Raw genomic sequence first — 21,530 nt, forward strand, 5'->3', positions numbered from 1 at the left:
TGTTTTCTAATATGATTCGAAAAGAAATTCCTATTTATTGCTACACTTAAATTTTCAGCATAGAAAGATCATTCAGTGATAAATAAGGAGAGCCTAAGCAATTAGCCAAGTCCATCAGCTAAAATCATTTAGACAGTCTGGTAACACTGTTGTAAACAACTATCCCTATGGGGAATCCATTACATGCACAATCAGATAATTTGGCTAAAAAAATAGAAATTGCAAGTGAACATTTATATAACAGAGAACCATGAAACATTCAGATGGATATTTCGAGAGAATGAGAAAGTTTAGCACACCATTTTACTTCTGACAATGGCATGTGGATGTATTAATGACAACAAAAAAAATCATGGTTTAATGCATAAATACAGATATAAGACCTACTTTACAATCAAGATTGGAAAATTAGAACTTACCTTCATCTTTCCATCTTGTGATCCAGAGGCAAGCATTTCCTAATCCCTACTAAAGTCAACACAAAGGACAGCTTCATCATACATTATAAAGAATCCTGCATAAGTTAGGAGTATATAAGTAAATGCATACTAAAGTCAACACAAAGGACAGCTTCATCATGCATCATAAAAGAATCCTTCATAAGTTAGGAGTGTATAAGTAAATGCACAAGTGCTCAATTCTAATTATACTGCAAATTCACAAAATGGATTTACTTATAGGACATTTTTTTGTAGTTGTTCTTGTGCTTATAAATTATTGGCAAACAAGACATTAAACCGTTCATTCCGTAGGACCAAATAATAATTGGCACAACCTGTTTGGTTATGTGCCGAAAACATGTATCCCTTTTTTTTCTCTTGGGTTTTTTCTTTCATTGGTACCATGGATAGGGGGAAGGCGGTGGTGGCTCTAGGGTTCTGATCTCACACAGGCCTAGCCTTATTTATAAAAAGTATGAGTACAAAGACAAGATTACCCTTATACAGTTACACCCATATTGCAACACTCCCCCTCAAGTTGATGTTGTGATGTCGCACATGCCCAACTTGGACACAAGAAAATGAAAAAGTTTCCTACTAAGACCCTTTGTAAAAACGTCAGCCAACTTGTCTGTATATTTCACAAATGGGACACAAAAAAGTCTGGGCTCAAGCTTCTCCTTAATGAAATGCCGATCAATTTCAACATGTTTAGTACAATCATGTTGAACAGGGTTGTGAACGATGATAATAGCATATTTGCTATCACAATAGAGCTTCATTGGAAGAGTGATCGGCACACCAAGATCTCCAAGAAGACTCTTGAGCCATAGGCCCACAGTAGCTAACAAATTCCCAGACCCATTGCTCCGAACCCAGCTTCAACACTTGACCTAGCCACCACAAATTACTTCTTGCTACACCATGTGACTAAGTTCCCCCTAACAAAAGTATCATAACCAGTGGCAGACCTACGATCATCAGGAGAGCCAGCCCAATCACCTTTTGTCAAAGCCTCAACCTAAAGATGACCATAAGGAGCAAATGAGATCCCTTTCCTAGAGAGGATTTCAAGCAGCGAAGAATGTGGTGGACTCATGGTTCAAAATCTCAGATCTTGGAAATTTTAGGGGGGGGGGTTTTTTTTTTACCAAGTCAAGATGTGCTACAAATTACACAAAGGTAATCATTTCGATCAAAATTTCGGTATCTTGGCCAAAATTTCGGTACCATTTCGGAGAGATATCGAAATGATACCAACCAAGGCTTATAAATACTCAATCTCGTTAGAAGTCGAAATTTAGACTCCAACTCGACTATCTCGGCGAAATTTCAGCTCCTCGCATTTGAACATAAAATCACTGTTTTTTTTTTTTTTACCAAGTCGAGATGTGCTACAAATTACACAAAGGTAATCATCTCGATCAAAATTTCGGTATCTTGGCCAAAATTTCGGTACCATTTCAGAGAGATATCGAAATGATACCAACCAAGGCTTATAAATACTCAATCTCGTTAGAAGTCGAAATTTAGACTCCAACTCGACTGTCTCGGCGAAATTTCAGCTCCTCACATTTGAACATAAAATCACTCCATTGTCCACTAATTTGCCACATCATCACATCTATTGTCTTGAAGATCACTCCAAGTTAAAGATCTACACATTTCAAGCTTTGAAAAGATAAACCACTTTTCCCAAAACCATTTTTAACTAGTAGCATAAATACATGTTGGATAGTGCTAGATTTTTTACATGTCAAACACTAGAGGTCGATCTTTGACCTCACAGAGTCAATATTTTTTCCATAGTTCATAAATATTTTTTATTTTTCTGGTTTAAAAAATAAATCTTTTATCAACATAAAATGTATTTTTGTATGGTTAATATAGCTTTGATGGAACTCAATTATATCTATGTTACTCACCAATGGCTGATCTACGACTCTATTGGAGTGAAATTTTTTCCAGTCAATAAATATTTATTTTAATTTTTGAAAAATATGAAAAATAGATTAATAATTAAAAAATAATTTTAAAAAATAGGGAAAAATATTCTGTTTTTGATTTTAAAAATAAAAGAAACATATGAGATTAATATTAAAGTGTTTTGAAGCGTACATGATGTTTGTTATGTTATAATATGAGATTAACATTAAAGAGTTTCGAAGCGTACATGATGCTTGTTATGGTATACCATATCTGATTTTATTGTATTATGTCATTAAAATATTTTCTAAAATTAAAATATAATTTTATGTAATCCACGTCGACTCCATCGTACTGGGTGTGTAATCCAGCCAGGTCGTCATAGTTTTTTCCAGTAGACAGTCATTATGAATAGTGTTGTATAACTAATATGTTTGGAACTTGGGATATTGCCATTTGGGACTTTGAGATTTAAGAGTAAGATGCTCAGTGGATGACTTTAGTTGAGAATTGGAAGTTAGGGAGTAGCATAGTATATTACTCTAGTAATCTAGATATTAGTTAATTAATGTTGAGGTATTTTTTGATCATGGCTTAGATGCATTATTTACTTGTTTTACAATCATAATATATCTTATTCTAGCAATATTTCATAAAATCTCCAGAACAGTTTGACGGTTGCTGCCAAACAAGGGTGCAACTCTAAAACACCGTCATGTTCTAATATTTTTGTAAATTTAAGTTCTAAGCATGTTTATTAACCTTTAAACAAGCTCCCCACCATGTTTTAGGTCATAATATGACCGTTTGACCACCAAAATAGTGAACCGAGTAAAAAAAAAATACCCAACTCGCCGAGATTTCAGTATTTTGGTGGTTTCAGAACCGTCGAAACAAAACGAGATTTCGAACCTTGGGTGGACTGCATCCAATATGAGAGGAATAAGGATCATGCATTAATTGGCTCACCAGACTAACAACAATGTCAATGTCTAGTCGAGTGTGGTCGAGATAAAAAAGACACCCAACCAGGTGTTGATAACTACCCTAATCAACTGGATCACCCACTTTACTGTAAAGGTGAGTATTAGCCTCCACAAGTGTTTCAGAAGGTTTCCACTATACCATGCCAACTCTAGATTATAAATCTTGAGTGTACTTCCATTGACAGAGAAAAATACCTTTGGTTAGGCCGAGCCACTTCTTCACCAAGAAAATAACGAAGCTACTTAAGTCTTTAATCTCAAATTCGGTGTCCAGAAACTTCTTGAGACGAGAAATTTCATTTGGTCATCCCCTATTACAACTATGTCATCCACATACAAAATAAGAATTGCAATCTTGTCACCAAATTTCTTGAAGATGTGATTAGCATTGCTGTGAGTATACCCCACAAATATCATGGCCTTGTGGAAGCGACCAAACCAGGCCCAAGGAGACTATATGAGACCATACAAAGCTCTCTTGAGTTTACAAATCTTACCCTTTGTTTGACTAAAACCAAATCCAAGAGGGATGACCATGTCAAAGACTAAAGTATCAGCATCGGTCGGCCAAAATTTTATACGTATCGGAGGGTATCGTATCAGAGATACGTAAAGATACACTAAGGATACACACAAATGGATTGGAAATACTTTTTTATACACTTTTGCATAAAAAAAAGTTAAAAAAAGCTATATATAACATGTATTATGCATAAACACTAAATTGAAAGTATCGCACTAAAAATCCAAGATTTGTAGTTGTCCTAGAAATGTAAAATCCTTGTTCCCAACCCTGATTTCCACTTTAGTTAGAAAGAAATGGCTGGTAGCAACTTTGGAACAAAAACCCCTCAAAAAATTATGTTTTTTTTTTTAAATGACCCATGTTGCTCATTATATGACCATAACACACCGTATCAGTTGATACATATCAATACACACCGATACGTACCGATACATACCAATATGCACCGATACATACCGAAACGTACATTTCACCTCGATTTTTAATTTTTTATACAGTATCGATGTGTATTGGTAGTATCGTAGGATACATATCAATACAAAAGGATTATAAAAATTCCATGTATCGTATCGGTAAGAGCCGATACGGATACGTTCAGTAAGGAAGGGCAGATACAGATATGTATCGGTCGATACAGTACGATACGTACTGATACTTTAAACCATGGTCCATGTACTCTTCTTTTATTTTAGTGAAGAAAGGCGTTCTTCATATCGAGCTGTTGCAATTCCCATCCAATGTTTGCAACACAAGAGAGTATAATTTGAACAATATTCATCTTTGCTACAGGAGCAAAGGTCTTCTAATAATCTATCCCGTATGTCTAACTAAAGCCTCTGGCAACAAGTCTAGCTTTGTAACGATCTATTGTACCATCAGTCTTCTACTTCACAACAAAGACCCATTTGCAACCAACAGTCTTCTTATGAGGAAGACTAACAAGGTCTAATGTACCATTTTTCTAAGTGTCTGCATTTCTTCAACTATAGCAGCTTTCCATCTTGCATCAACCAAAGCTTCCTACCATTCTGAGGAAGAGACACAAAAGACAACGTAGACACAAAGGTACAATAGGAAGAAGACAAAGAAGAGTAAGAAACAAACTTAGAAGTAGGATGTTGAGCACAAGTTCTAGGTTCTTTACGAACAGCCATAGGTAAGTTAAGAGATGGATCATTACCAGAAGGAACTGACAGAGGGACCAGAATCAAGGGCATTCAATGGTTGGCCAAGTAGAGTTGGTACTGTGGCGGGTTGTTGTTGCTTGCGTTGCTCGCGACGAGTATAAACTTTAAAGTCGACAACATATCCCCATCACCAGACTTCTCCTGAGTAAATGTAGGCTCCTCCCCCTGAACCACGGAACAACAGGCGGCACATCATCCCAATGATCCGACTGTCCCCTTAAAGAGGTGGCGCATCATAATAAGCAGCAGACTCTTGGAATATCACATCCATAATCACAAACCAGCGACGAGTCAGTGGATGATAGCACCTGTATCCCTTCTGAATGGCAGAGTACCCAAGAAGATGCACATTAGACTTCAAGAATCAAATTTCCCATGTGGGCAGTGCTTGCGCGCATAACATACACAATCAAACACCTTGGGAGGCACAATAAATGCAAAGTTGCCCTGAAGAACGGTGAGGGTAGACCGAAACTACAACACTTGAGAAAGCATCCGATTGATCAAGTAGGCAGTAGTGCGGACCGCCTCACTCCAATAGTGAGGAGAAACTTGCATCTCAAACATCAGGGAGCAGGCTTTCAAGATATGGTGATTCTTTCGTTCAACCAAACCATTCTGATTAGGTGTGTCAACACAACTTGATGCAGTACCGACAAGGGTTTACACAAGAAGAACCAAGACCAAGGTCGACCCAAGTGGCTGACTGGGTCAACCCAAATCTGGTCCAAGTCAGCCCACGATTTGGGCTGCTGATGAGGATTATTAGTAGCTTAATAGTTTCTTATTTAGTTTCTAATTTGAAGTCCTAAGTTAGTTTCTAATTTCAAGTCATTGTTAGTTTCTAATTTCTATTTAAGGTTAGTTTCTATTTTCATTAGATTCCAATTTCCAATTTTTAGTAACTTCTTATAATCAGTTCTTAATAACTCAGATTTAGTAACTTTGAGTTGCTATTATTTATAAACCCTCCCCATCATTATAAATAAAGAAGAGGGCTCTTTTATGAGCCACGATTTTGACAATTAAAAAAAAGTTCTCATGCTACTGCCGTTGGGTTGTTCCATGGTTGTACCTTTGTGTTTGATCAAGGGTTAGGGATTGGTGTGTGATCTGATCAACACTCTGCGGCGAGAAGTCCAAGTGGGTTTTTTATTATCTGGTTTTCTTATTAAATCTCTTCTCCAGCAGTTCAGGTAAGTGATCTAACTTCTCTGCAGATTTCTGGGTTAAACTTCTCTGTTTTCCTTCCTATCGGCCTACCTGTTTTTGGAGAACCAGCCATCCGATGGCCTCCATATTCTGATCGAAGGATAATCCTATCCAGAGGGAGGATCGATCCAATTTTGGGGTCAATCAGACCACTGGATCTGCTGAAGTGAACTGTCAAGCAGTTCTGGCCGATTGTCAAATCTGCCCAGATTTAGATTCTGTTTTCTGTTCTGTGTTACTGTGTCATTTTGGACTATTAGCATCTGTGATCTGAACCTACTGGAGATGTTATATTGTTATTAAAATTTCTGGTTTAATCCTAAGACTGCTGCTGATTTATTTCGCTTCTGGTTACTGTTCATTGAGATCGTTTATCAATTCTGGTTTGCGGTCAAAGTCTGATTTTCTGCTATAAGTTTGCTACTGGTTTTGGTTGTTCTCTGGTCTAAAAGTTCCTGCAGATTTGGGTCTAGTTGGGTGTCCAATCTAATCCTACATTACAACTAGTCTAGTGTAGGATTCCCTTATCACCAAGATACGCTTGAAAGGCACCATCAATATATTCCCTATCATTATCACTTCAAAGGACCTTAACTGTTACTTGAAAATATGTCTGAACCACGCTGTGAAAAAACTAAAAGCATTGAAAAGCCTCACTTTTATGACGTATCAAATATATCCAAGTTGTTCGAGAACAACAATTAATGAAAGTAATAAACCATCGTTCAAAGCGTATGTGTGTGTGTAGAGAATTAAACAATACACATCTACTAACAAGTTTATGAGGCTTGAAATTTCCTTCACTAGAACTACAGGAAATTCGAGAACACCCAATCAAATTTGGCCTAGAGGTATGACAATGCTTGAAACACACAACCACAAAGAAATTATAGCTTCCTCCCAACCTGATGAGTAAGGCAACAATCTATCACTAAGCATACAATTTTGCAACATTACAATGTTACATTATAATTTATCTTCAAACAAAAAATCCAGAAGGTTCATGCCCAAAGTGGTAAAATTGTTCGCAAAGGAAAATTATGAGTGATGATTTTATTATTAATTTGACACTGATGAGAATTTCTATAACTTTAACTTGTGAGGAATCTTGATATAGGATACCACAAGCTTAAAGGAAGACTCACATCAGCCAGGTATTGAAGATCCTTCTTGAGCTTCCCACTAATAGGGTCCCAAACCTGGAGTGCATACAAAAACAAATGGGCATAAAATGATAATCAATAAATAATCAATTGACAACAAGGCTGTAATTTGCTTCAGCAAAACTAGGGAACGAAAATGGGAGATTCAATTCCATGTCTAAGATTCCTCTGTTTGTCAGGCATGGAATGGATTTGGACTTCCATCAGAATACCAGTAATTGGATTGTAAGAAAAAATTAGGATTCTGGAAAAAGGAAACACATGTGGGGAGGCATTTATGGAATTCCTTGGCTTGCAGAATGTAAATGATATAAATAACTATAATGACATGTTTTATAAGCTAAAAATAACATTATAAACTAGTAAAAGCCTAATAGGACAATAAAAAACTAATAACATCATATAATAAGTAATTATTATTCTTTATTACCGCTATTATTTGGTAAGGGGCACGCTTGGTCCAACAGAAAGGTACAAATGCTGTGACCTGGTGGTCAAGCGGTCAAAACAGCTTCTCGACATTCTCGGTGTAAGGTTGCGTAGTTCTTGGCCCCCCCCTCTCCTAGGGCCTTGCACATGTTGGAGCCTAGTGCACCAGATACGCCCTTTTTTTTTTTCATTATCACTATTACTTGGTGCAGTCTAGATCACCCACTTGGGCCTACAAAGACCTTATTTTGGGCCATGGATGGGTTCTATGGATCTTGGGATACTTGATTATGGGTTATTTGTTGTATTGGGTCTTAATTATATGCCTTTAAAGTAGGGATGAAGTCAATTCAGGAGATTAGGGGTTACTTAGAGTTTAGGTTAGATATAATACTCATTAGCGAGTATGGAGTTCTGTTTGGGTCTACCAAATTAAGTTAGTGACTCAGTATAATAAAGTGATTATGAGTCCTTTTATGGATCTAGTTGGGAATCTACAGGTTATACATATGTCTATTTGTACACACCCCCATGATTTGATAAAAGAAATCAAAGTTTTCTCAAGAGTTTTAAAGTTGTCAAGCTGAGACACACAGGATTTTCAGTATCCCAGATTTGATCTCCCTCCTCCTTGTCCCTCTTATAGCTTTGCTCATCTAATGCAGTGCAACATTGAAGCCCGTTCTGATAGTACTTTGTAATGGGCTTGTAAATGTTTGTATTTGTAATAGACTCAATTATAAGGCCCAAAATTTAGGTCCATAGGGATACACGAAATCTATTGTTTTAATGCAGTAGTCAATATTACAATAGGGCCCAATAGCTATTAGTTAGGAAGTTATCTTGTTAGATAAAGTATATCATATTTTATGAGACACGGTTTGAAGGAGATAAGATTAGTTTTGAACCAGCTTAGGACTTCCCCCAAAGCATTAGCGTGAAGAGTTTGTTGTTCAGTTAGGTCTTCTATTTCTTTTTTTATCAAGTTATTTGGTCAGTTGGGGACTCCTCCAACAGTGAGCAATGATTGGAGAGAGAGTCAACGTCCTTTTTTTTCTATTATATTTACAGATATAAATAGATGCAATGCTTAGACAGCCCCCATGACTTGATTAATGGGATTGATTTATTTTGTTTTGAAGTGAGGTTTTGCCCCTCTCTCTCTCTCTCTCCTCCCCATGATTGAACTTTCTAGTTCTCTTCTTTCTTCTCCTTCTCCTTCTCCTTATCCTTCTCCTTCTTCTCTTGCTCCAACCTGAGATCTGAATACCCCACTAGTTGATGCAGATCTGAGACAGTCATTCAGTTTACTTCAAAAAGAACTGTCTGAAAGTGGAGTGAACGAAAGGCTGCAATTAGTACAATTATCTTCCATGAGCTATTTTCGACTATTTTGTCTGTCATTGTCTCATTCGTCAACTGGTAAGAGATCTGCTGGTGATGGGCATAAGAAAGAGAAATAACCCTACCACGATTGATCTTTATGGTTCTCTTCTTTCTTCTCCATCTCCTTCCATTTCAAAGACGGACTCTTAACTTTCTCTCTCCCCAATTGTTGGCGTTGTTGGAAGAGTCCCTGACTAACCAAATAACTAACAACAAAAGAAATATAAGATCCAACTGAACAGGAAACTCTTCCATATGTATATGCTTTGGAAATAGTCCTAAGATGACTCAAAATAACTTTATCTCCTCCAAATTGGGTCTCACCAATAGAATAAACTTTATCTAACAAGATAACTTCCTAACTAATAACTATTGAGCCCCACTACTAATACTAACTACCGAATTAAAATAATAATTTCGTTTACCCCCTATGGACCTAATTTTTGGGCCTTATAGTTGAACCCATTCCAAATAAAAACATTTAAAACACAAGCCCATAACATGTACTATCAAAACGGGTCCTATTGTTGTACCAAAACTGCGTTATCATCTCTTCTCAAGTGTGATCTTTGCTCTCTCTTCTTCTTTATTCTCCTTATTCTTACCTCAACTCACAAATTTTTTAATTTGCTTCTTATTCCTTCCATCTATGTGCTATGTAATGCAGTGCTGATCTTGAAACAGTGAGATCCAATAGATCAGCTTGCGACAGGATCACATGTAAGGAATAAAGCCAGATTTACAAAGAATTTTAATAACAGAGAATCAAGGGATCAGATTCAGCAAAACTTGAGGTCAAAAGGCTCTAATTGGATGGGAGAATATAATATCACAATTCAGACTTGATCCAAATGATAAAAAATTCTCAGGATCTGAATATTCCTACTTGAAGAAGGAATTCCCAATCTGAGAATTGGTAAAAGGTTCAGACAAGACAGATTAGAGATTGATTTCAGTACCAAATAATAAGCTTGATGATAGTTGGAATCTGAGATCAAAGATGGGATTTGAAAATCGATTAAACTGAAATCAGACTTGTAATAGGAAAACAAGAAATTAATTTCAAGTTTGAATTTTGAAATCATAAGGTTCTGAATAGAAACCAATTGCAAAATTTGCAAGCAAACTTGAAATCCATATGGTTAGATTTGTAGTTAAAAAATTCCTAGTTGGCAAAGGAATTCAAGAAACCAGTAAAAGATAGGATTTTTTAAGCTAATAATAGAATGAGAACTAGAAATTGATATGAAGAGAGAAGAGAATTGCAGAAACTAACCTTGTAATCAACAGAGGAGAAGAAGAGAAGAAATCAGGCCTGGGATACCAATCTTGTATACCAAGCTCAACATCTCCAAAACTCTAAATAAAACTCAAATTCTTAAACTTGAATCATCTGCAATTGATGGGGGTAATACATATATAAAGACCTAAAATACCTAAATTAACTCATAAGAGGACTCTTAATCACTCTCTTGTACCAACTTAAAGTATATAGACTTAAAACATAACTCTTTAAAGATATTAAGTTATAAGTATCCTAAACTAACTCGAGCAATAACTAATAATTTCATGTACTAAGTAGTAACTTTACCCCCACTTTATGGGCTTATAACTTAAGCTACTATGTCAGTAAACCCAAAAATAAAAAGTCTCAAGACCCATAGAACCCAACCATGGGCCAAAATAAAGTCTTCAGAAGCCCAATAGGCCCGATTGGACACCCTTAACTGCATTCACTATGTTTCTTCTCTAGTACTTATTATACCTCTATTCTGTCCAACTAATGTATCTTATCAATTCCACATCAATCCTGGACAGTTTTAGTTTTTTGCTTCTAGAACCTTGAACTGAATTATAATTTATAATTATTATCATTATTTACTACTACTACTACTACTACTTGAGAATTTTTCCTTTGTCAAGTGCGGATAGATGCCTTTATTTTGGTCGACATTCAAAAATTAATTGACAACTTGTCCATGTAACCATAGTTGTCAAAATGACGCCTAGGCGTCCAGGTGCCTTGGTTGCCTTAGTCACCTAGGCGGGCACCTTGTTGGTGTTGCCTGGCATCCAAGCCCCCTCTACCACCTTGGGTCGCCTAGACGCTGTGACAACTATGCATATAACCTCTTCTGGTCGTTCGCCACGTTTCAGCCTGATTGGACTCTTTTTCATGTGTTAGAAAAGTTCTGTAAATTGGTTGAAAAATAAACTTCGGGAAAAAAATTGGACTGCTAAAAATACAAGGGGTAGAATTCAATATATGGCAGGGCATACAACAAAGTCAGACCCCTAAATTTGATATGTCAGTCAATCCAAAGACTAACCTATCAATACAACAGTCTAAATAAATTAATCATCCCTGAACAGGCAAAAACTTCCCCAGCATGCTGAAGAAAGGAGCATTCTTCCTTATTATTGTTATCATCCTTTGTTGATTAAGATTAGCCAATTCCCTCTTCAGACTACATAACAGTCAACAAAACACCTATTTCAATTTCCATTTCCAACTTCAACACCTGATTCTGAATTTTAATTCCCAAATCCAAATCCAAATCCAAATCCAAATCCCCAAATCAATAGAAAAAGAGAGTGTATTAGCTCCATCAATAATAATACCTCAATAAATCCATCAACTGAGCAAGAAACAAGACATTGCCCATCAGGAGAGAAACGAGCACATTCTGGATGACTTTTCTTTCCAAACTGCAAAGGAAACAAATATAAATAAAAAAATAAAAATAAATAAAAATGTACTCTAATGAAAGCTCATCACCACCAAGTATATGTGATCCAACAGTGCAGAAAGAAACAAGATTAAGGTTCACAGATAATGAACAAAGTAAAGAGTACATGGATGTTAAGCCTTTAATCCTTTATTATACACTAAACCAATAGTATAATAAGAAATAAAGAAATTAACTGATATAATTACAAGGACCAGAATGGAACCATCCAAATTGGTCAATCAGATCAACCAGAAACAAATTTAATATGCAAACATATTTGGATCATGTGGTCCATCCATATGACGGGTTAGTATGCCAAGGTCGACAGATGCAACGATTTTGAAGCAACGGAAGATAAATCTAGAACATGCCTTGATAGTTCCTGGGGGCAGCAGACCTGAAAAACCATAATAAGATACATCAATATAAGCAAATGTGTTTTGAGTGTTCGCCAACGTATCTACCAGAGATATCCTGGTCCACGTAAAAAGCAGTAACCTTGGTGCTGCTGCCACTTCAGAGCCTGACTATTAAGAGCCATTAATCGCGAAGGTGGCACAACAGTAACTTCAGCTGCAAAAGCTGGAAAATGCAAAGAACCACAATTCATTTACAAAACTATACATAAAAATGCATACATGATCAACATACAACATAACCATTAAGATTAATGCTTAATTATTTGAACTGTCTCTGAAACAATGCACCAGCCTTAAGGTCAGTGGTAAAAGATAAATATTTCTAAAATTATGAGAGACATCCCCTAAATGACCCCTGTTTCCAGTAACATAATACATGCTCCAACAGTGGAGTCTATCATTAGAATTCCCAAGGATAGTGGTAGGCCGTAAGTAGACCAGCTGAGGTCATTGCAAAAATCCAATTAAATATATTTCCCTGGACTATTTATCAAACATTTTGTGACTATTAAAATTTACAACAGAATAGACAGTTACCAATATACCGCCAACATTTGCTATGGGGATCTAGTGGTGGAACCTTTTGGCCTAACCACACTGCATTTGCACCAGTATGAAGTACACACAGTAATGCCTACTAATAAAGAAATCATCAGGTACTCATGGAAAAGGGAACAGAAAAAATGTAGGGGGAAACAAACAGATGAGAACACAAATCTCATCACTGCATTATGATCACTAGGGCGTACCCAGTGCACGAGGCTCAAGCTAATGTATTATCACTAACAAAAAGGTCTCGACAAAGTAAAGTAAAAGATGGGCCATTGAAGGGGAGAGAAAACCTGGCTGCAAATTTAAAACAAGAATAGTAAATGCACTCACATAAATTTGCTATTAAACCCAGAATTCAAGAGAGGGGGGGGGGAATCTATATTAGGAATTGATACTGTAAGAAACAGCTAAATATAAATGTAAAAACCTGTTGGTGACATTTGATTTGTCACAAGGTTATGATATATTGCCAATTGACAGATAGGATGCATGTGGGAGGGTCCATGTAAAAGAGGCTCACATCCAACTGGTCAAATTTCATCCTGAAACAAACACAGGCACTGGGAATAATTGATATGTGACTTCAAAGTGTAATAAATTACAAGACTGCATTTTAGGTACTTCCTCTACCTGTTTTAGTCAGGGACTTGACCGGTGAGAGCGGTATGGATTCCTCTACCACATGGACTTACCTGTATTTGCTGATGTGGCAAATCATGACAAATTCCAACAGTCAAGAACATGTCCTTATGATTGTAAGAAATCTATCACAGTTTCATATCATCAAACAATAATCATCGACAGAGAAAAAGGCAAAACCAACACAAAGGGCCCTGTTAAGAAAACCTTGAGCAATTTGCGCACAGTGCTTCTCCTTGGTTGAATCTTGATAAGCCTGTCACAAAATGAATATGTTTCAATACGAAGCAGATAATCCTTAACCCTACACGCAATTCTAAAAGTTGAATTCAAAGTTATTGGCTCACATGGTCAAATAGGACCACCAAATTGGACATGTAGCCAATCGGGGTTGCACCTCATCTAACCAACAGTTGAGATCAGCCACATGACCCCTCGACATGGCCAAAAAAAAAAAAAAAAAAGGCACATGCTGCACTAGGCCTGGCACAATATGCATTCGTTTATGATTTTTTTTTATTTTTTATTTTTTAGCTTAATAAAATCATGGCAAGAGAAATTTCCAAGACTCACACTGCCATCACCAGCACCAGCATCTCATGACCTGCAGCACAGAAGATTTTGTCCCACGCCCCCACTTAATGGGCTGCAACCCAGTGCAAGTCCCAGTTTCCCAGAGACTCAGTAGTGGACCGGAGTCACTCCTAATCTTCAGCATTTTATACACAAATTGGCTGCCCAAAGACTCAAAACATGCATTTTCATGTTGGCAGCCCAAGTTTTTACTATTATTGCCACAATAGATGGCCCTTAGTTGATATGGTTAAATTGAATTTGATGGATGCTCATAAAGTAACCCAGGGCCATTGGGGACAAGAAGCGCAGATAAAGAGAATTAAATGGGTAGGTCGTAGGATGCATACTCATGCACAGAAGGAATGAGGATTCTACTAGAGCCAAGCTTTTACCAGCATCATGAGGGATCATACGACTAGGGCTTTGATCAAGTAAATGATTGACAGGGAGGCATCCCGTGTATTTGAAATGAATTAAGGCATCTCAATGAACCTTGAAAATTCTCACATCTCATCAGGACATTACAACCATGGGTTCTAACTTGAAGATGTAATTCGATGGCTTAGTCAGTTAGTAGTTGGCCAACAATCTCAATAAAAAATGACAGTTGGGTAGAGAATTTATTATTGGACTTTCATGCCCAGATTGCCAATAGTCTGGTGTTCATTTCCTTTTATTGTATTTTCTGTTTTCAGACATAGTTGTGGCCTTGTGGGTGCCACTCTTGCAAGAAAAGGTTTGTGTTTATGGTTCTTTTTTAGCAAAAATATTTTGTTATTCATAAGAAAAAGAAGATAATTTAAAAGAATGAAATATGCAAAAATATTATAATTGAAATAAGCTCACCGACCTCATGTAGATCAAAATATGTACGAACTAAGAGATGCTCAAGTCTCAAATATCTTTCAGGCTGCTCCTGTTTCATTACACCCATCGCCTGAGTTTGTCTCAATATTGCACGAGCAGTATCCAACTCCCGAAGCTCAATCATTTCCAAAACAATCTGCAGAACCGAAGGGTTGGTATAAAGACCATCCCAAATAAATAGCACAGCAAATAAAACTCTATCCATAAAAATTTCTTCCTATACTTTCTCTTCTTTCTGTTGTTTAATAAGTAACAAAGCCTGTAAAGGGAAAGGTAGAAACTAGAAAGCATATAGATTCACACACAAAAGAAAAATCCTGAGCCGGAAAACCTTAAGGCTCACAAGTCATCGAAATCAATTCAGGATTTATATCCCTATTCTTACAAAATAATTTCAATAGAACTTATAAAGCAACAAAAAATAATAAATTTTGGTTGGGTGGAATTTAGTTCATTTTGTGAACAAAGAGGCACGTTCTGTAATACTAATTTCTAAATTTAAGCATAACTTGTTAAGAATCTACCATTATAAAAGCATAAAATCTATTCCGTAACTCCAACAAGGTTTTTTCAAGCACCCAATTAGGCTGCGTTTGGTAATGTTCCAGAAAAACATTTCTGGAGCTTTTTCTTTCTATGGGAACGAAAAAACTGAATAAAGTGTTTGGTGCATTTATAATATGTTTTTTTTTTTTTTTTTTTTTTTTTTTTTTTTTTAACAAAAAGTGAAGAAAAAAAAAACTAGAAACAAGAATTGACGGAATGACAAAAAACGACATTTTGACACAGAAATTGAAATTTCCGTTTTTGACACAAAGCGTTGTTTCTGGAAAAAAAAAAACTAGAAACAAGAATTGACGGAACGACAAAAAACGACATTTTGACACAGAAACTGAAATTTCCGTTTTTGACACAAAGCGTTGTTTCTGGAACAGAAACGTTACCAAACGCAGCCTTAACTATTTCAGATTTCAAATTGTGTACAATATAAATGTTGACATGTTCCAAAACTTAACCCTGACAGTTAGCAGAGTTACAAGTACCCGATAAGATCCATAAATATAACTAAGAACTGAGAGCAATGTAAACCAGTTAAATATTTTTAGTGTGAGAGCCTATGTCTACCAAGATGGAATCATATAATTATCAAGAGCAATTCAAGAGGAATATGTGTCATGGACTTATTGATCCCAACCACATCATTAGCAGAAATTAGACTGTATAACACAATAATTAAAAACTCTTGCACAATTCAATATTTGGGAACTCCAATTTGGTGCCATATTTTGAATACTTCAACTTTCAATAAATTTTTGTGTTGGCCATTTAAAAGTACTGCCTACTTGTCATACCGGTTAGGACATTAACTATTAAGTACCAACTGCTCTATAGCACCAAAACATTAACTTTATGTTGTTAAGCAATAAAGTCAGTACCTGCTCATACAAGTCCTCAAGTTTCTTCCTAGGAAGCTTAAGCTGTGCCACCTGAGGCAGTATTGCATCCCATCTTCCACTATTGATGTCAGCAACAAATGTTTCTAGGCTGTCAACTGTATTCAAAGAAACCTGGCATTCATTCTGCAGTGTCTGAAAAGTCTGGTGCAGAGAGTTTTCTTTGCAAAACTGAAGCACGATCTTAATCACACTGCAACAAAATATTATGGATCAAACAATATGTTTTTGCCACCCCAACAGTATTGAACTTAGATACAAATTGACAAGGTACTCACACCTCAGTAGTGAATGATGTACAACAGAGTCAACTGTATAAAGGAAAAAACGAAATCTCGCGACAATTATCGAAGTTCATGGGAGAAAGAACTCTGTCCATCTAGTGTACCCACACCCACACACAGCCCTTGTCTTCAGAGGGGCTGTGAAAAGATGCCCCCTGCCCCCTGAAAACAGGGGCTGTGTGAAGGCGTGGGGAACGCTATCTAGCGTTCCTCCTCCCGAAATTCATATTTGTAATGAAGTTGCAATCCATAGTCATGTGTTGATCAACTACCAAAAAAATGACTTTGCAATGATGATTAGCAAGATCTCTACAATTATTTTGTCGGCTGTGAACCCTCCCCCCCCCCCACCAAAAAAGAGAGAGAAAGAGAGAATTAGTAACTCCTACACGCATGACCAACTGAAAGATACACCTATAGCTATAAAGGTTGATTCTTAGACTGTGTTTGGTAGTCATCCAAAGAAACATTTCTAGCGTTTTTTCGTTTAACGGGAACAAGAAAATGGAATCTTCCGTTTGGTGTCCACGGTTCATTTTTTCTTTTTTTTTTTTTTTTTTTTAACGAACCGGGTAAGAGAAAAGGAAAAATGGGAAATGAGAAACATTCCATTTGGAAAACTTCATCTGTCCTCAATAATTTCCCCAAGCCCAAAACTTTCTTTGTCTCCTTGAAACCCTGAAGAACCAAAACCTTCTCTGTCTCCTTGAAACACTGAAGATCTTGAGTGGTGAAGAATCCGTGAAGAACTCTCGCTCTATCCCTGCTCTCTCTCAACATTGTTGATCACTAGTCTCCCTCATCCATGTCTATATGAGATCGGACTGAGAAACTCTTTCTGTGAAAAAAAAATCATTTGATTCCATAGTTGTCAAGGCGACAACTTGGCATCTAGGCAGTTTGCCTGGGGCCTAGGCGATAGTCGCCTTGTTGCACTGCATGTCGCCTTGTGTTTTGGCACTTATTTATGCCAAATATCATTTAAGTAAATGAAACTTAAGATACTATTCATAAATAAGCAAATACCCCCTATTTGAATCCAATAAAAATAGTTTAAAAATCAAATTCCAAAATGATAGAAAAGTCAACCCCCCAATCCAAGAACAAAATTTGGATTTTGGTTATATGGGTGATTTTCAACTTTTAAATGCTGAGGGTTTTCTAAATTATGAAAATTTTATAAATCCTATAATGTTAAAACATTGCTAAAAACCAAAAGTCTAATAAAATAATATTTTTTTTTTATGTCCATAAAATTATTTTCATTTAGACAATTTTAACAGCATTCGCACACTTAAAATAAGTTTGACCAGAGCATAACTTCATCATTACAACTCAGATTAAATAATCTTAGAGTTGTTGGAAAGCTAGTTTTATATTATACCTAATATAAAAAGTCTCATATAAAAATAAAATCATTTGACTAGTCAAACCTATTATAAAACAAGAGCATTTCTCTAAATGTTATTTTTTATAACTTAATGTGACTTAGTATTATTTTTTATGATTTAATATGGCTAAATGTTGATTTTTAATGACTTGATGTGGCTTAATGTTAATTTTTTATGATACAAGGTATACACAGCTTACTAAATAATGTTAGAAAATAGGAAAAATGAAAAATAATACTTAGTTGCCTTGTTCGCCTTAAAGCGGGCGCCTTCTCACCTAAGCGCTTAGATAGCCCTCCACCGCCTTGGTTCGCCTTGGCGTCGTGACAATTATATTTGATTCCCTCTCTCTCCCTCATCCATGTCTCGGTAAAACCGTTTCTGAAACATGTTTACCAAACACCATTTTTCAGGCAAAAAACGATTTTTTAACACAGAAACGGAAAATTCTAGTTTTGACATGAAACGTCGTTTCTGGAACAGAAATGTTACCAAACGCAGCCTTTTAGAAATCAGTTGATTGAAGTAAAGTAAACATCATTGAAATATATTACAAGTGTAGAGAAAAGCAACTAGGTAAAATCTCTCTCTTTTTGTGTGTGCATGGGCGGAGGGGAGGGGAGGATACTTTCTTTCTCCCAGATGGCTATATCAATATAGTTCATAGTGAATCTAGACATCTAAATCCCACCAGCGGTACAAACAAAGAAGATGTGGTAGGCCATCAAATCTATAGGCCCCCACCCCAAGAATTCATAAATGAAGCCTACTCAATGACGTCAGAAATATGAGCACCCTTTATCATACTATTTTCATTTAAAAAGCATGTGGGAGGCGCATTACAACAAAGAATTTGACCACTGTATGACCAATTCATAAAAACATAAGAGAAAGGTTACTCAAAAAGTATGTCTTGCCATGTGGCAGTGAATGTATGTCTATTACTCTAATAACATCTAGGCTTGTATATACTCCAATCCATGATTCATAACTAAACGAGAGTGTAAATATTTAAAATCGGGCTCCAGGCTCAACCACTCACTAAAATAGTAAAAATATTACCTTAAGCTAAAAGAATGTTTATGACTAACGAAGTACTCAAGACCACCACTTATAATCGGAGCCATTATTAGATATGGGAAATGGTGAAGCCATGTCTAAGGTCAAATGCAATGAAGTGAAAATAAAGGTTCAATTAGTGCTTGCGAAGTTGGGTTCATTGAATGTGTGAACACAAGCAAATTCAGAAACAAAAACAAATAGTAGACAATGAAGCATAACCAACAACAGCTAAATGAACCAAACCTCTTTTGAAATATTCAAGAACCTCTCTTATCTTCTTTGAATTTTTTTAGCCACAGAAATACTAGTTTCATGTATGTATCTCAGCGTCACTAGAAGACATCCAATAAATATTCTTACTGATAAGGATTGAATGACAGGGTGCATTAAGAATTAGCCTTCAACTTAGGGCCATGGATCCTCTCTGATCACTTGAAAGAACTTGTTAACCAAAGCAAGCAGCTCCAGCCACAGCTGTTTTGTTTCACGGGACTTTCAAGCAGGGTTCTAAGTATCAGTTCAGGGCAGGGTTCCAAGTATCGGTATCAGTTTAGTGGTATCTGCCGGATTGCATCCGTATTGGCTGATCCTGGATCAGGTATTGGTATCGGTATCAGATCAAGGGTAAATAAGTATAAACACCCAATTTTTATGAAAATTAAGGGTAAAATCGACCGACACAGGCCAATCAGGATCAGTATCATATCCACTTCCCGAGAACTAAATCCTAATCCCTGCTTTCATGTGACTGGAGAGGAGCTGCGCGTTCAACTTAGTGTATATATGCATTTTGATTATCAAACTTGATGTAAGCTTAACCAAGCAATGCATCGTAATCCTAACAATATAACCTACATACTCTAAAGTACATCAATTAACTCCTCACAACGGCGTGTGGGAGAGTATTTTTTTCCTCGTTCTGTTTCTTTAAAATTGAATTCACCTCATCCACGATAGCCATGATTCAATTATTGCAACTATACTGAATTCAATTCAATTCAATTCACGCAGAAAAATTAACCAATGGGAAAATAGTTCGCTAGTTTTACAAGTAAAAGCTCTGTAACATAATGCAATTCTGCATAACTTCCCAAAGCATTAGCTACAAAGTAAATGGGAAAAGGACTCATTTGGTAGAGGGTTTAGGGTTTAAGCAGAAAGCGTACTCTCGAGCTTCGATTTCTAGGGTAGACATCGTCGCTGTTGCTGAGAATTCAAGAAGAAGACCACCCGCAAGCCCTCAAGAACCTCAGCAGCTCCATTTTTCCATTAACTAAACCCTAACACAACTGAAATAGATAATGAATGTAGATTTGGAGCTTAAACTGCAAGGTTTACAGTCCGAGGGCGACCTAATGCAGGAGCCGCTATCCGAAAGCTATTTCCATTTGCAGTAGGGTGTCAAACGGTGCGGTTTTGGTTATTCGATTCTGTCGCGGTTGGATTTACATTTCGATAAGGTGAAATCAAGATCGCACCGGATAAGAATAAAGTGAAATCAGAATCGTTTTCATTTGGTTTTGATTTTAGCAATTTTTAATCAGTTTTCATTATTCGGTTCACAACCGATTTACATTGAGTTAATAGAGTTATTTTAGAAAATGGTTTGCATCCTACAAATAGTGTGAATCCTATATATATTCAATTTCCTAAAGAGCTAAGACAATATACATTTATTTTACAAAAGACAATATATTTTCTATATAAAAGATTACGTATATTATAATTAATTAACTATGATCATATAAATTAGAAAATCAACAAGTGTCATTGTGTGAAAGTGAAGCTCCCTTCTCGTTAATACTTTGGTTCTTTTTTTCTCCCATTTTTTTTGTGGACACCCATCGAAATCCAAAACACTTTAAATCTTTAATACTAGGTGCCGGTTAATCATCGGTTTTTTTGTTTGGTTTGGTTCCGAACCAGAATTATGGCCTATAAAGCCAAAATCAAATCAATTTACTACAGTGCAGTTCGATTCTATTATAATCGATCGATTTCGATTCCAATAAACGGTTTTGATTATATATTGACATCCTTAATTTCCAGGGTCTGCTTCGACTTGGTTTTTCTCGAATGCCGTTATTATGATGAGAAGAAGGCATAGTGGCCCAGCCCAAGTATGGGTTCATTTAACTCCCCCAAAGCCCAAACTCCAAACTATGATTGGTACCGCAGTGTCGGAGACTCGGAGTCATGGTTCTAGTATCGGTATCAAATTGACCGTATCATATCAGTATCAACACGGAGCCCTTCTCACACTTTGCGGTCCTTAGATATTAACCATTTTTTCGTTTTT

At 36.4% G+C, this 21,530-nt stretch overlaps 1 protein-coding gene across 11 annotated transcripts in view; it reads right to left on the reverse strand.

Annotated features, from left to right (window-relative positions):
* LOC122060946 (suppressor of mec-8 and unc-52 protein homolog 1-like) overlaps nucleotides 1-20,696 on the reverse strand; it is a 59,437-nt gene extending 38,741 nt beyond the window's left edge. For 3 of the 11 annotated variants that reach the window (XM_042624069.1, XM_042624068.1, XM_042624064.1), the window contains exons 1-11: nucleotides 20,398-20,695; nucleotides 16,477-16,687; nucleotides 15,024-15,176; nucleotides 13,805-13,853; nucleotides 13,589-13,659; nucleotides 13,386-13,500; nucleotides 12,486-12,569; nucleotides 12,359-12,384; nucleotides 11,878-11,964; nucleotides 7,423-7,476; nucleotides 420-465 (exon numbers count right to left, since the gene is read on the reverse strand). In XM_042624069.1, coding sequence (XP_042480003.1) covers nucleotides 420-465; nucleotides 7,423-7,476; nucleotides 11,878-11,964; nucleotides 12,359-12,384; nucleotides 12,486-12,569; nucleotides 13,386-13,449 — 361 coding nt within the window. In that variant the 5' untranslated portion in view covers nucleotides 13,450-13,500; nucleotides 13,589-13,659; nucleotides 13,805-13,853; ... (1 more) ...; nucleotides 16,477-16,687; nucleotides 20,398-20,695. The other 8 variants (XM_042624066.1, XM_042624065.1, XM_042624070.1 and 5 more) reach the window with 8 other exon arrangements.
* Between the last annotated feature and the right edge of the window lie 834 nt (nucleotides 20,697-21,530).

The sequence above is a fragment of the Macadamia integrifolia genome, chromosome 14 (assembly GCF_013358625.1).
Source record: "Macadamia integrifolia cultivar HAES 741 chromosome 14, SCU_Mint_v3, whole genome shotgun sequence".
In the NCBI taxonomy this organism is placed as follows: Eukaryota; Viridiplantae; Streptophyta; class Magnoliopsida; order Proteales; family Proteaceae; genus Macadamia; species Macadamia integrifolia.